This window comes from Alligator sinensis, unplaced genomic scaffold (genome assembly GCF_000455745.1).
Source record: "Alligator sinensis unplaced genomic scaffold, ASM45574v1 scaffold49_1, whole genome shotgun sequence".
Classification (NCBI taxonomy): Eukaryota; Metazoa; Chordata; order Crocodylia; family Alligatoridae; genus Alligator; species Alligator sinensis.
In genome coordinates this window covers 1,477,076-1,493,363 of record NW_005841970.1, presented here as the reverse complement: position 1 = coordinate 1,493,363, position 16,288 = coordinate 1,477,076, and the positions used below count along the sequence as shown (strand labels likewise).

The 16,288-nt window shown below is 39.8% G+C and overlaps 1 protein-coding gene across 2 annotated transcripts in view; it reads right to left on the bottom strand.

Moving 5' to 3' along the window:
* Positions 1-16,288, bottom strand: part of CPE (carboxypeptidase E) — a 48,334-nt gene that overhangs the window by 23,503 nt on the left and 8,543 nt on the right. For both annotated transcript variants that reach the window (XM_025200555.1, XM_025200554.1), the window contains exons 2-5: positions 7,547-7,743; positions 2,955-3,122; positions 1,751-1,868; positions 412-594 (exon numbers count right to left, since the gene is read on the bottom strand). In XM_025200555.1, the coding sequence (XP_025056340.1) occupies positions 412-594; positions 1,751-1,868; positions 2,955-3,122; positions 7,547-7,743 (666 nt within the window). The remainder of the gene's footprint in view (positions 1-411; positions 595-1,750; positions 1,869-2,954; positions 3,123-7,546; positions 7,744-16,288) is intronic.

Below are 16,288 nucleotides of genomic sequence, written 5' to 3'. Positions count from 1 at the left end.
TCATTTGACCCCAGCATTCTTTCCTGCCCATGGCAGGGGGTCAGACTTGATCTGCTCAGGTCCCTTCTGACCCTACCAACTATGAAACTATGAAATATTATTATGAGGCATGCTGCCTACCTCCTCTCTTTTCTTATTGTATGTTTCAAGCTCAGAGCATGGGGAATTCCATGTTTGCCATCCAGTAGCTTTTAGGGGTTTTGCATCTACCATAGCAAATGTGTCCAGGAGAATACTTTGTACTCTGAGCCTTTTATGGATGATCTTGGAAGATCTTTTTTCTTTTTTTTTAATTTACAATTTTAGTCCATAATCTATCAATCACCAACTACCTGATTTTAAAGGGACCATAGTTGCTGATGCTTCTCAGAGAGTAACAGAATCTGTACTACACAGTGAAGTAGAACTGACCTCCAGGAACACTGTACCAAGCGCCACCATTGGTTGTTCCATCTACAAAGCTACTGTCATCATCATTTTTACGACATGGTGGCCTGTTTGGATCAGACATGGCAGGGTTATAAGATGAATAACTCCGAGCCAAGCTTTGAAAAATAGTATCATCAGGGCAGGTGCTGTATTCATGAGCACTTCCTAGAAAAAAACCCAGAAGATACATGGATTAGTACAGCAGTCAGACTGACTGGAACTATAGCTGAGATTAAACTTTAAGTGCACAGAATTTGTCCAAAACTTTTATATACGGTGCCAGCTATAACTATACACTGTGAAATTCATATATTATTTACTGCAACTGATTGTGGCTACTTATATCATTTTCATAATAATAATTCCCATTTCTATTAATATCAATACTAGCATGGCATTAATTAATATCTTAACAACATTGTATGATAACTGACTGAATTATTCTATAGCAGTGTGCTCCATTTGTTTAACTGAAACTGCTCCAGTCTACAGATGCTCAGGCAAGAAAAACTACAATATAGTTATTTTGCCTTACTTTTATTTTCAGAACTGTATTTTTTTTAAATATATCAGTCAAATCTTTAATAAAAAGAAAGTATTCCCTACGTGTATTGCTTTACTTTACAAGACACAAACAGCCTATGATTACTTATATACTTATGTCAACTGTTGTATCTTTGATTACTTGTTAGTCATCAACAAGTGGCAATGTATTAAAAGGTAATTGCCAAACATGGTGTACTTAAATTCTATTATTTGTTGAGAATAAAAAGAGTCAAACATCAGGGACGCAAGCAATGCAACCCTGGATCCACAGGAATCAATGAACAAATCCCTTTGATTTCAATAGAGTTAAAATGTCACGCAACCAATTTGTGGTATTGTACCATGTAGGAAGTCACTGGGCTTCTAGACTTAGTCTACAGTTTCTAGTACATCTTCACTTATAGGTATCCAAAGCCTGGCATTCCCTTTTGAGAAAGGAGATCCTGTTGGAGGGACCATTTCAGGCTTTTTCCAATGAATCCTTTATATATTTTCACTAAAATTATAGTGCAAACAGTGGAAATTTTATGCATCTGATTTTCCACTGCATTATATTAGTTTTGCTATGAATCTCCACTGAAATCATCCCCTCTATTACAAAAAATGAGTTCAAAGTTACATTGTAATTATATCTGGGGAAAAAACTAAAGGGAATTAATGGGTCATTACTATATAATTACATGATATTTACCAATTGAATTATAGGTACCCATTTAAGGAGAGACAACTACATGTGATTTGTATCTTTTGATATATCAATGTACATAACACATACCACTACGAGTCTCATCATATGGATAGTTTGCAACAAGGTCTCCTCCATGGAGATTAGCTGAGAGAGCAAAGGGAATATCCATAATCCAGTGAATGATACCCTTTGTTTCAGGAGCAAGCTATAATTAAAAAAAAAAAGTAATTTGCATCAATTCTCTCTTGATATTCAATGTAATAACATATTCAGCTGTCTAACAACTTACGCACATATTACATGTTTTTTTCTGAATTAATCTGTGATACAATCCATTTAAATTAATAGACATTTTTCATTGGCTTTACTGGGAGCCAGATCACTGCATAGTCATCAGTCTGAAGTAACTCCATTGACTTCAATGGATTTTACATCAATGTGAAACGTAATACATTTACATCAGAATCAGAGCACATATTACTGCATGTTTGTATTTGACGTTGCCCTACTCCATCTGGGATGGGAATTATAATGGCAAAAGGAAAAAAAAGAAAATAAATGTTGATTTCAATAGCACTCACTGCACTCTGTCCACTGAACGTTGTCTTTAACAAAGTGAAATCACACCTGCAGAGTTTGTAATCACTTTTCATCAACAGATTTTAAAAGCCATTTTCTGGCCCCAAAAACATGAACGCCACCACATTAGTAGCAGCTCCTGAATACATTCTGCAAGCAAATATCACATGGAGGGAGAATCCCTCCAGAGATTTTAAACAATATACAGTTAGGTATTACATTATCTGTTAAACACAAATTAGATGCATGCATACCCAAGAATGCAATAAACTTCAATATACAAGTGAATTCTGGTAGCATTGCAGAATTGTCAGCATGCAGAATGCACTTAAGGTCAACTTATCAAAAAGAGAGATACAGGAGACATAGATATCAAAAAGGACTCCATGACCTCTACCTTTGGAAAGAGATTAAGCTTGGAGTTAAAAAAGCATCTTTGCGTTATCAGACGTGGACACGCCACTCAAGAAAAGAAATCCAACAACATCCAGTAACATCCAAACAAAAGAAATTATGGTGCACCAAAACCAAGAAATTTAAAACCATGTAAATGTAAACCAGAACATAGAAAGAAACAAAATAATGTAAATGCTGACCATATCTTGATTTATTTAAGAACATACGGCTTCTGGATGTAAGACCTTGCAAGAAGTTTCCCTTAAAGAAAACCCAACAGATGAGCTAGGCATTCTAATGATTTGGTAGAAAGTACCTTAGGATTCTGGTCCACAGCCTTCTTCATGTTTTTCATTAGGTGATTGTTTGGACCACCTTCTCTCTCATTAACATAGACTATTCTATCTAGGTCAGGGAAATTTCTGTTCAGGTCTATTCCTTGAGCATTACTTCGACCAACAAACCAGTCTTTAAGTTCACCAGGCTGCAAGGAAAAGAAAAAGAAATAGAAATAATAAAGGGAAACAAGAGTTCTTAAATCATCAGCAGAGATTGCTGCATGTGGATCATTCAACAGTACAAGCTTCATGGAAGCACAGCATAAAATTCATGGCACTGTTGTATCATTGGTCCTAAGGAGCAGAATTCCAGAAGACCGAAGGAATTCTGACTCTGCCAGATTATAGTTGGAGCTCTGTGGGAGCAAAAGCAGCAACTATAGTTCTGATATCCAGGAGTGGCCATTCTCACGCCAGCCTATATCCACTGGTGAAGTGAAGCAAAGGTAACTAAAGTAGACTAAAACTCACAAAGACCCACTTTAAGGCCCTTTTATGGGCCCTTAGTGTTAAACAAAAATCAGACTCTTCCTCTTTCTTTCTTCAGCAACCTTTTATTATTTATCTTAATGTTATCACTGACCTACTAAAGCAGTGAGGGGCAGCCTTTTTGGCAGGTGTGCCACTAATTAAGTCCACAGCCTTCCCTTCTCTTCCTGATATGCTGCTTTGCTTTCTGCTCCCTGCCCTACATGCCACTTCGCTGCCTCCTCCCTACCCAGGCTGCCATGTGCAGGTTGGTTGGTTACCCCAAAATGAGGGTGGGGGCATTATACAGAAATATTATTGACATTTCAGTCAACTGAAATTCAATAACATTTCAATAACAGTTTTTGCATAACCATCCCCTTATTTTTGACCAGCGCTGTAAAGTCCTTGTGTGGCATTTTGAATATGCCCACTTTTGAACACATTTTTTTTTCTGTCTAAATCAGATGTCCTGGAAAATCAGTCTTCAAATATGAAGATACAAAGTGCATGTTAAGGTGAATAGGGTGCTATGTTATAGTCCCAATGCATTATTGGTATTAGGAACTCTACTGCACTTGTTAGTCCATTTGCAAAAAGCAAATCATGTCAAAACTCAAGGATTGAACTGCTCATATAGACAAAACAGACTATTTTAAGGTATCTAGTTAAAGCCCGGAAAAGATGGAGGCCTAGCTGTTTAAAAGTACCCATTTTTACTGATGCTTCATTGCAACAAATGAGATCAGTTGGCATCCTCTCATTTAAAGTCCATAGATTAGAATGTCTGAGGGTAGGAAGTAAAGTAATTTTATCAGAGAGGGCCTGATTATGGAATTCTCCAATTGGTACAACAGCATGCACAGCTGTCCTTTACAGCACAGTGTAAACCATGCATTTAATGTAGATTTTGCCAATGGGCATGAGAATCTGAGTGGGTATATTCAGATAAAATCTCAAAGTCACTCACCCACTGAAACTCAGCCTAGCAAAGACATTGAAATTACTGCTCCAATCAAGTAATAATCACCTCATATTTTCTGTAGGTGACATTAGATAATTCTATTTAATTTTATTCTCCAAAAACAGTTTTCCAGACACATAGATGCCAAAAATACCACTTACACTGTTTGTCATTTTGTTGCCTGGCCAGTCCGGAAGTTCAATCACTGTACCTTGCATTTAAAATTTATTGGCTAAAATAGATGGAGACTAGTGGATATGTTTCAGACTCATGTAGAGCAAGGGATTAGGGTAGAATCTTTTCCCTTTTCTGAGGGGCATCCATCGCACTGAGCCACAAAGCCTCTGGCTTGTTCTCTTCTTCCTGGCTCCCCATTAGGGGTGTGCAAAACAGGCCGTATTTGACTTGGATTCAGATTCAGCCTGAACTGGGGATAGTGATTTGATTTGTTGATTCGGATCACTGGCCCTGATTTGATTCGGCCAAATCCGAATCTGAAGATTTGATGCTGATTCGGAGAATAGTGATTCAGCCATAGACACAGCTTCAAATGTTTTTTCTACATACCTCAAGGTACCAGGTGCAGCTCATGAATGCTGAGATGCTGGGATGGATGGAGCATCCCACAGGAGTGTGCCCCCCCCATAACCCGCCGTGTGCTCGGCGGTGAACCTGGCAGTGGACTGGAAGTACTTCTGGTCCACTTCCAGGTCCACTGCCAAGCATGCTGGGGGCCCCCCTGCGCCTCCCTCCCTCCCAGGCTTGGCAATTGGATGCGGAAGGAATGGAGGGAACCCAGGTTCCCCCCCAGACCCAGGAGGCAACAGTCGTCAAGCCGAGGGGGCACGGGGGACCTACCAGTGTGCTCCCTGGCAGACCCAGAAATGCTTCAGGTCAACTGTCAAGTGCACTGGGGAGCTCCCCGTGGTCCTGTGGGACGCTCCATCTGCACCACCATTGCAACATTCACAAGCCGCCTGGTACCTTGAGGTATGAAGAAAAAACATTCAAAGCTGTGTCTGTATCCAAATTGTCGAATCTCTCCAAATCAATTTGGAAGGTTCTGATTCGATTTGGAGAGATTAAAGGGTCTTCTGATTTGATTTGGATTTGGAGATTTGGCCCCTGAATGGGGCCAAATCTCTGCAGAATCAAATCTGGGATCAAAGCTTAGCACAGCCCTACTCCTCATATATTCCTCTCCCAGCTGAATCTAGCTTCAAAAGGAGACCTAGACAATGTCTAGCCTGAAACTTGGTGGTTAAAGCAATACTGAGAAGTCATAGAGATGCAGATTCAAACCTGCTCTAAGCAAGGAAGAAGGGTATAATGAGCAGGATTTGCATCCTGGGCAAAAAGCATAAGTTCTCCATGAAGATGACCAGTGATAATTGCTCTTTGGTGATTATTGTGACAACTTCTTATTGTGATGTTACCTAGTGAACAAGTCAAAGCAAAGCTTCTTTTTTCTTTTAATTTAGGGTCTGTATCAACCCCTCCATAGCATGCTGGGCACAGTAGCATTATACCACTAAAATAAAATACATACCCTATTATGTAAAAATATTGACTCATTTTGAAGTTACGGGTGGGAAACTTTCTTTCCTATTTAAACCAGTGCTTTCAAACAATAACTTTAATAGGACTCGACAGAAGGCAGGGTAGAAGAAGCACCTTATAGACAAACTGAATCTGAGATGCATTATCTTTCATGAGCAAAAGCTCACTTCATCAGATGCTGTGAAAAGGCATGCGGAGGGCAAGCTATCAGAGAGAAAGCAGGCTATCTATTCTTTGAACTGTAAGAAACACTGCCACTATTGTGGAAATTGGTGTTCCCTCTTTGCTGCCACTAGAGGGAGGTGTAATATCAAAAATATTTTAAAGGCAACATTAAAAGCCATGAGTAGTTCATTTCCATGAGAATCAGTTTAATAAGATTGATAAGGAACTGAGACATGCTTATTTTATATAATTTCACTTAACTAATCTCAAAATTAGTAAGACATTTAATATATAATGGAAATATTTTATTGATGACCTAAATTGAGGTTTTTGATACATGTTTTTTTTATACCAGAAATCATACTGTTCATTAAAGGGGCAGTCATAGTAAAATTGTTTGAGTATTTTGCATGAAATATTTTTTCATGGGAAAATGCTGTTCTATCAGAATCTTTTCTAAGAAAGTGTCAGTCTTGTAAAAATTGTTAGACTTTTTTAAGTTTCCAAATTGTGGAAATATTTTTTTACACAGTCAAAACACAAAAATCCATTTTTCTTGCTCAAAATGGACTTCTGTTTCCAAAAATTTAAACAAAAAAAAAAGAAAATAGTTAAAAGGCCAAAATGAAAAATAAAATACTTTAAAAAACTGAAACAATAAGCTTTGATTGACTCAAACTGTTTTATTATTTTCTCAGTACACAAAGATTTTTAATGTTATCTCATTCAGGAAATTAGACGCTTTTTTTCAGAGGGCAAGAAAAACATTTTTTACCTACCTCTACCTAGGAATGACCATTCACAAGAACCCCAGCCCCACAATATACAGGCTCTGTTCCTTATTATGCATATACTGATGAGCAATTGATCCACTAATCTAAGTTATTGTGGAGTCATTTCTGGCTAAATGTTTGTTCTGATGAAGCTTCTTTAGAGTATATGATACCCACCATTTTAATTTAGAGTTGCCATGGTTAGACACAAAGCCTACATGAGGGATTTCTGCTGGAAATAAAATACTCTGCTGGGTATAATTCTTAGAACTTATGTTTCCAGAGAGAATGCCCATAAATTCAACTTCCCCTTTCTAATTTTCCAATATTTCACTTAAATTGGCTGTTTTATGAAAACATCTTGAGCACAGAACTTATTTGGTAGAGTTTTTGTTGTAAGGGAGGAGCAGGAACCCATACTATAGGGCACAAATAGAGTAAAACAGTTTAAAAATTAAACTTCATATTTGTAAAACTGTACTATTTGCCTGTGTATATCATTCAACTTATTAAGGGTACTGTATCACTAAACATGTATTAAACTGCACTTTCCAATGTCATTGCAGAACTGATAAATTAATAAGGGTCTCAGACTGATCTACATAATTACCATTCTTCTCATATACATTTCCTTACAAACCTGGGATGCAGCCTTCTCAAACCCATCAGGATTCAAGGATGGCATGATGTGGATCCGCGTACTGTGGATCAAGTTGATAATAGTCTCATTTCCTTTCTGGTATTCATTACACAGGTACTGAGCCAAGAAGATGAGCAGCTCCCTTCCAACAGCTTCATTCCCATGCATGTTCCCAACATATTTAAATTCAGGCTCCCCTGCAACACAAAAAGGAACATCCCTTATACATGTGTATAGAATATTCTTCAAAGTCCATGGATGAACAAGGTGTGGGTCAGGTTAGGTAAGTGTTAACTACAAATATAAAATGCTATTTTACTGTAGCTAGCCAAAGACCCCACATTTAATCCTGAAGTCCTAAATTGTAGATTTCTCTTAGAATAGTAGATTTAAATGATCAAAGGATGAAAACAAATTAAACAGAGATCTTTACTCAGTAATTGTTCTAAGCATTGAGAAAAGACACCAGATTTGAATGAAGTGTGTCAATGTAATACAGAATCTTAACATAAACATTATGTTACTCTTCATTTAAACTGGTAAAACAGAAATCTGAATATGCCCCATAGAGATCTTGCTTATGATGGTTTAAAAAGTGTGTCTAAAAGGCATTTAAATTCCTGAAATTCACTATATGCTAGGGATAGGCATACCCTATGGACAGTTATTTTAATTTTGCAATATTTTTTCAATACCACTCTCAATAAATAGCTATTGCTCCTAGTGAGTTGTAATACTATGCAGTATTTGGTTCAGAGTTTAAAGAATGAGTGCATTATGACTGGTAAAATATGAGATAAATATTTCATTAAATACAAGAACAATAGTATTTCCTAATACTGTTTGTTAGTCAATATCTCAGCATCTCTTGATACATAAGGAATATACAGGAGATGCCTTATAGCCCAAGACACATGAAGAATTTATACTCATGTATTATATTTTTTAAAAGGAGCATCTTGGATCCTATGCCTGCAAACACTGGCGATGCATAGGGGGTGCATGCGGATGCACATGCAACCCCTGAGATCAGTCATGCATCCCCTGGAAGCACCAACCGCAAAACTGGAAGCATACTCCGGTTTTGCCGCTGACTTGGTGATCAGCCACTGGGGTACCCCCCTGGTCGGTGATCAGCCGTTGGGGGACACCCCCCTTCCCCATCAGTGATCTGGTGCCCCCCCAGACTTGGGAGACACCAGTTGCCCATGCCTGCAAACTTTTAGGCATATGTTTAAAAACTAACTAACCCCTCCCCAATTCCTATTAGTAAAATACATTTCTAAGTGTTTTAGGATAGGGGCATTTTCATCTTTATTCAGCTCAGTAATGGGGACTAATTTTTTATTCTGCTATAACTGTTCAAATTGATCAAAAGCTCACCTAATTATATGCTCTGAATACGTGATTTAGGGTCTGCTCATGGGACGAAATACTTGTCAAGAGAAATGGTTTCATAAGCAAGGCCTAGGAATTACTAAAAGAGAGCACAGTGGTGTCCTTTTATGACTCTGGCCTGTGCTTAATCTTAATCCATCAACAGCATGTTAGCAAGCATGGAGCTATTTATACCATGACCTCTTGCATACCAGATAAGACATTTCTGTATATACAAATTGTTCCTTGAGATTTCTTGTCACACATGCTTAAATTTGAAGAAAAGTCTAAGGGGTTTTGCTTCTAAATGAAGATGCTTCATTTTATTCAAAATATCCAATGTGAATCCCTATCCCCCCTCCCCACACACCCATTGAACCGTTCCCCCAGTTAGCTGTTTTGCTTTATAACCTCTTCATAAGATCTTTTAGTCAATAATAAGGCCGGCAGTTTTACTCCAGCAAAACTACAGAAGTCATATTCTCATCTGGTGTAAATCATCTCAAACTGGGGGTAAAAGGCTAGGGACAGACATTCTAAAAGCCTGAGCCTGAATTGATTCAATCTTTGCAGGTTAGTCTAACATGGATAGGCTGAATCACTTTGTAACCATACAGACATCCTCTCTAGACTGAAAAAATGCTGGCACATGCCTGCAGTGGCTCAGGCTAGAAGCTGGGGGGTGCTAAAGTGGCCTTCCCTTCCTTTCCACAGGACTGATCTGAAGGGAGTGTGGCCAGGCACCAGCAGGGTGCTCTGATTAGAGAACCCTGCCCTTGATAACAGTGTATTTATCAGCTCTATCATCAGCATTTAGCACACCATCAAAAAACAAAGCGTCGTTCATTAGTTCAAGCTCTTCTTAAACAGCTTTTTCCAAAGGAAGGAATGCAGGGACATTACCAGCTGAGCTGTTGATTACCTTCAAAAAGCCCTAAGTGGACACTGTCTTATCTGCCTTACACAGCATTAGCTAGCATACTACATGCTGGCTATGGTCCCTGCTGTGGGAGATGGGCAGAAGGGATCTCTGCTTAAGCAGCAAGTGGTGAGGGGGGAGAAGGTGGGCATGGGGAAGCCAGCAGACCCTGCTGTGCCTACAAGTTTCTGCCAGAGCTCCAGCCAGGGAGCAGAGGGGTGGGGCCAGCCTTGCTGTGGAGCAGAGAGCCCTGCCAAGGCCAGAGAGCATGCTGGGATGCTGGGGGAGTCTGATTTAACTTAAATCAGCAAGCACTTTGGGACACACATTGCATAAACTGGTTTGACCCAAGTCAGGTAAGTCTGATACTGCATTCAACCAGGTTTCTCTCAAACAGGTTTCAGCCATTTTCAAACTGGTTTATGTGCACTGAATGTCTGTTCTGTTACAGTTTTAAACTAGTTTCTGATCACTTAAACCAGTTTATGTGTAATGCCTGTCCCTAGCCAAGGAGAACAGACTCACTGAATACAACTGCAGGTGACTTGCAAAGCCAGAAGTAGAAACCAACTGCTCCATTTCCTAGGTCTGTACTTTAAATACCAGCATGACTTCCTTCCCCAGTTTATCACAGAATCATAGAAAGTTAGGGTTGCAAGGGACCTCAGGAGGTCACCTAGGAGGTCATCTCCCTGCTCAAAGCAGCACTATCCCCAACTATATCATGCTAGCCAAGGCTTTGTCTAGCCAGGTGTTGAAAACCTCCAAGGATGGAGAGTCCACAACTTCTCTGGGTAACCTGTTCCAGTGCTTTACCAAGTCATACAAGTCTTGTAAGTCATACAAGTCACACAAGTCTTGTTCACTCCAGGGTATGAGTATCCAGAGAAACAGAAAAAACAAAATGGCCACCAAGCACTCCTAACCACTTAAGCACCAAGAAGGCTGGCAGTGGCATCAAAGTAAACATGCGCAGCAATTATGGTGAATAATGATTTACTAGAACACCATCTGCACTCATAATTGCTCCATTTCAAAAAGGAAACTACAATGGATTTCATGGAAATCTCTCATGGAACATCACACATAGGAGGAGAGATTGAAGAAATGAGGATTATTTACCTTAGAAAGCACCTTATACAGAAGACAGACTGGGAATAAATTTTCCCCAAACCTTCATGAGAACAAGGGGACATTCACAGAGATATACTGAGATCAGTCAGAGAGACAATTTTTAATCTATCTAATTAATGCTCTATTAATTCCACATAATGCTAGCTTGTTTTTTAATTAAAGTGTTCCGGGATACTAAGTCAAATGTTTAGATAAATGAAAGGGTACCCTGTCACCACAATTGCCTTTATCAATAAGACTTCTCATACTATTAAACTAAGCTATTGTCCTTTTTATTTGGCAGGGAAGGGTAGGGAATAAGATCTAATTTCTATGAAACCGTACAGCTGGTATCAATTACACATTTATTAGCAAAGAGTTAGAGGCTAAAGTTCAAAATTCACCATTCAGTTATTTTAGATTTGCATCAAGCTAGGTAGTCTGTATTGTCTTGGTTCCCCCTTCTGCTTTTTTTAACACTGGACTTCATTTGCAGCCTTCCAATCCATTAGAATTTATGCATTTTTTTATATAAAGATTTGTTAAAATTCCCGTTAATTGTTCAGATAGATCCCTATCTAGTGTCATTAAGGCTTTTAGGTAGAAATTATTGGGGCCCATTGATTTGAAAAAAAGGTGCTTAATTTAAAAAGGTGCTGCTTCAAAGCCTCTATTTTTAAAAAAATAGATCTTTAACTTCCTATTCCATCCAACACATCAGAACAGATGGATCCTCCTGCTTTGCTCATGAACTTTAATATATCTGTTGACTATTTCTTCATCACAATTCAGAGTCTATTTAGACCTCAGTTACCCAAAGATGTTTTATTCTTAATATTTTTCAGAAGATGCCTTATTATTCTATTTACCCAATTGACCATTGAAATGCATTGATTTTGTTAGCTTCCCTGATAAACTGCCTACGATGGAGTTTTGTAGCACCTGTTCCTTGTCATTTAGTCCAATCTTTCTTCTCTTTTCTCCTCTTTTTCCAAGTTTTAATAGTGCTTTACCATCTTCTTCTACTTGGTCAGAGAAACCGTGAATCTTTGTAATTTCCTTGAATAATTTCCAGTATTCATTTTACACTTCCTACTGCTTCTAGTTGTCAGGTAGCCTGGGTGCTCTGAGAAACAGCCGAGCCTTTTGATATCTCAGATTAGACAACCACAAACAGGTGCTTTGCTGATTCCCTGTGTCCTAAGATCCTTAAATGCATAGTTTTGTATGCAATACAAAAATCAGAAATTATATATATATACACACATGGGTGTAGGTTGTGGCCGTGTTGGTCTAAGGACATAGGCAGACAAGGTTCTTTGGGTGACTCTGATATCTTTTATTAAACCAATTTAAATAGTTGGAAAAAAAATATTTAAGCAAGCTTTCGGGTTTTCGTGTCTTTGTCAGGCTGAGGAAGTTTCTGCAGTTGGTGTGGGCTCTTCCTCGATGGAATGAAAATGTGCTTTTCATTCCATCCAGGAAGAGCCCACACCAACTGCAGAAACTTCCTCAGCCTGACGAAGGGTTCTAAACCCCAAAAGCTTGCTTAAATATTTTTTTTCCAATTATTTAAATTGGTCTAATAAAAGATATCAGATTCACCCAAAGAACCTTGTCTGCCTATATATGTACATAGTTTATATATAATATACACACTTTGTGTGTGTGTGTGTGTACACATATGAACTATGTACATATCTTTCACAAAATAAATAATAAAGGGGAAAAGAAAAAAAAAGAGGCAGGAAGAGGGGATGAACAGAACGGAAGAAGGAAAGAGAAATATGTAAGGATTATTTTAAGTACCAAAAATATTCTAAAAATTCCTCCTCCCAAACTACGATAAACTTTTCAAAGCAGTTAAGTCTGATGAACATGGCTCTCTCCATAGATGCCAGTTGTGCCATCTCTTTCTCTTGGGAGGCATGACCCCTCCAACTGAAACAGCTCTTGGAGAGCTTTGTATCAGTCCTGAACTGTATATCAGAACCTGATAACTGATTAAGGGAGATGTGTCTGAAAATGTTTTAGTTGGCAAAATGGTCAATGTTATCTGATGTTTACTTACTTGAACTGCATCATCAGATATTTAGAGTAGGTTCAATGATGTCAGTAGATGATAGACTCAAGATTTTTCACATAGATAGGGCCATGCAAATACATGAATAAGGACACTTCAAACTATAACAAGTCATATGAAACCATTTCTAACTGTCTTGATTTAATGGAAGCCTTTGTTTAAATGGGAAAAATATAACCAAGAAATACAAAGTTCCAGTTTCCTAAAAATACAGAAGTGTGGTGATTATCATATTCAAACTACATAATAACATTTTGAGATAAGTGAGTAAAAAATTAATTCAACAAAATCTAAAAAAGTGATAAATAACCCAAGAAACTAGGTTAATATTTGCACAGTATTTTTTCATGCTTAAATTCTTGCCTTAGTTCTTTAGAAATTCAAAAAAATGCCTTGTCCTTTTGTAATACCTTTTATCCATTTTAGTTTGGAGTGGTATTAGAGTGGTATTACTAGATCTGCAGGCAAAAAAGAGATTAGGGCTAGCTACAGACATTCAAAAAGCCCAAGGAGGAAGTGGTCTAAGTTCTACGCTTTACTCTAAACATTCCAGGTTCAGCTAGGAGCAAACAGAACATATTTTTGCTCTTGTGGGGAGAGAGGCATGCAGGCTGCATGCACAGGCCAAGGCCAGCAGGTTGGTGGTACTCACATGGCTCCCAGCAGCCAGGCCATCCCTGATTGGCCAGCACAGTCCCCCACCTCAGCCCCACACCCCTCTAGCAACTGGCTGGGGTCTCTGCCACCACCTCCCCCCACCACTGCCCAGCTGCCCTGCTTCCTGCCTCACCATGCCATGCCCCCGGTCAGGGCCATGCTGGACACACACACACACACACACACACACACACACACACACACACACACATCCTGCCTAGGAACATTGTATAAAGATAGGAAAATACAGAGCTACAGATGCTCCCTCCCCAGCCCACCCCTCCCTGCCCCCGCCCTGCTCCCTGCCTGCATGTGGCTGACAGCTCAGAGTAGCTGAATATGCGAGAGGTGGGAAAGGGAGAGCAGAGGGCTGCAAAGGCACCTGGGATGTCAGCAGACTGTAACCTTCTTGAGTCAGGAGGGGATCGGGTGCAGAAGTTTGACAGACCAAACCAGCTCACCATCATCTCTCATCAAGAAATAGCTTTTTATCCTCTACCATACCATTGACCACATCACCAGAATTAGCCAGAACTACCCTCTGGCAAAAAGAATGGGAGAAACTAGGTGACAAAGCTGTTGAACGGAGCCAGAGAGGAATTACCCAAAGTGAGAAGTTAGCATCTGACTCCAATTATAAATGGCATACATGGTAGAGCCTGAACAGATTGAGAGTGGGTCTCAGCAAATGCAACTTTCTCATGAAATCATGGGACCTCTAAACAACCGGCCAGTGTGTTTGTCAGGAGAAGCAAACCATGACTCATCTCCTGAGATGCCCTGTAGCATCACAATGCTGCCCACAAGATTTGGCAACACCAACACCAGAAGTAGTGTCCTGTGCAGAATATTGGGAGCAGACCATATAGAAAGGGTGGACTGGACACATGACGATGACAACTGACCGACTGAACAAATATCTTTGATTGGTGTGCAGCTATTTCTCAGTGAGAGATGACTGTGCGCTGTTTGATGTCCATCTGACTCTTGTACCTAGCAGTCAATGTTACCTGCTACTTTCCTTCTGCATGGGGGTGCTTCCCCAGGCAGGGAAGAGGGGTGGGTTTTAGGCAGCCTGCTTTAAGTCTGCATGTATCATTTAGGGTAGTGTCAATATGTGACTGTGACTTGAGTGTCCTCAGGTGGTACAGGTATATTCAGCCGCAGAAAAACAAAGTGTTAAGGGAGTAATGTGTAGGCTGGATGTACTCCCCACTTGGAATTTGTGAGCTTATGCAGAATGTTGTTTCATGTGTTGGCCTTGGCACTGGTATTTAATATGCGCTCTTTGTATCTAAGTGTACAATCCAGTGTTACCCTTAAGTAAGCCAAGTATTTCTGATGTTCGAACCTCTGGTCACCCCAAGTGACATTTACGTGTTGTTTCACATCACGGTTTCTCAGATGAAAAGCACAGATTTGAGTTTTGCTAGGGTTGGGTTTGAGATAACTGTTGAGGTAGTAATCTAGCTTTTTATTCAGTGCCCTCTCCAGGATCTTCTTTGTGTCCCCGAAATTTTTCTGCTGTGCAATAATGCAGAGATCATCAGCATAGACGAAACACTGATATTCAGTAGGAAGTCCCTGATCATGAATGTAGGTGTTGAATAAAAGTGGGTTGAGCACACTGTCTTGTGGTAAACCGTTCTTTTGGTAGCACCATCTACTTTTCTGGCCGTTTAGCTCTACATAGATGTTCCAAACACCAATCAGTCAGTTTATCATTATCAAAAAAAGTTTTGATGAAGAGGAAATTCATACATATGCCAAGTCTAGACATGTATTTAAGATAATTCATTTTCAAGTTCTCTTGACAAGCTTTATTATTCAGCAGATGAAGGAATTTGTGATTTCACTTGAACTACAAAAATATCTGATGGCCAAAGTACTTCAAAAGTATGGGGACTAACATGTCATTCCTTATGCAGGGAATAAATGCATAGGAAAAACAAGAAAAAATTCTAAGCTAAATTGAAGTTTAAATCCTATATCAGAGGTAAACAATTATTTTTGGGAATACAGCATGCACTACCCCAGGCTCAGGACTTGGTCCCACATGGAGTAGTCGCTGCCCGGGCTGGATCCAATTAATTGGTGGGTGCCTGTCTGCAGAGTGGTTCTAATCAGCTGGTGGGCCAGATCTGGCCCACAGGCCATACTTTGCCTACTCCTGGCCTATATTATAGCAGCAGGAGACACATTCAAAACTATTCTTCTATCACTTTGCATTGATCAGAGTTGAGAGAATAAATCACCATTGTAGATTTCATGAAGAAAAAAAGAGTCTCTGTTTCCAACCGCAGATATCCTAGTTCCCGGTATGATGAAAAGCCAGGCCAAGCAGCCCCATGCTGCAGTTTCTCCCAACAGCTTGCTGGCTGGGCTCTGGAGGGGAGCCACGCCAGGTCTGTGTGGCAAGGGGGCTCCCTCTGCCTCCAGCCCCAGTTCCTAGCACAATGAAAAGCCAGGCCAGGCAGCCCTGTGCTGCAGCTCCTAGGTGCAGCTGTCAAGGCTGGGGGAAAGGAGTCCCATGCCCAGTCCCTCTGAGACCCTAACCAGCAAGCTGTGGGGGAGTCTCATGGCAGGGGGGGGG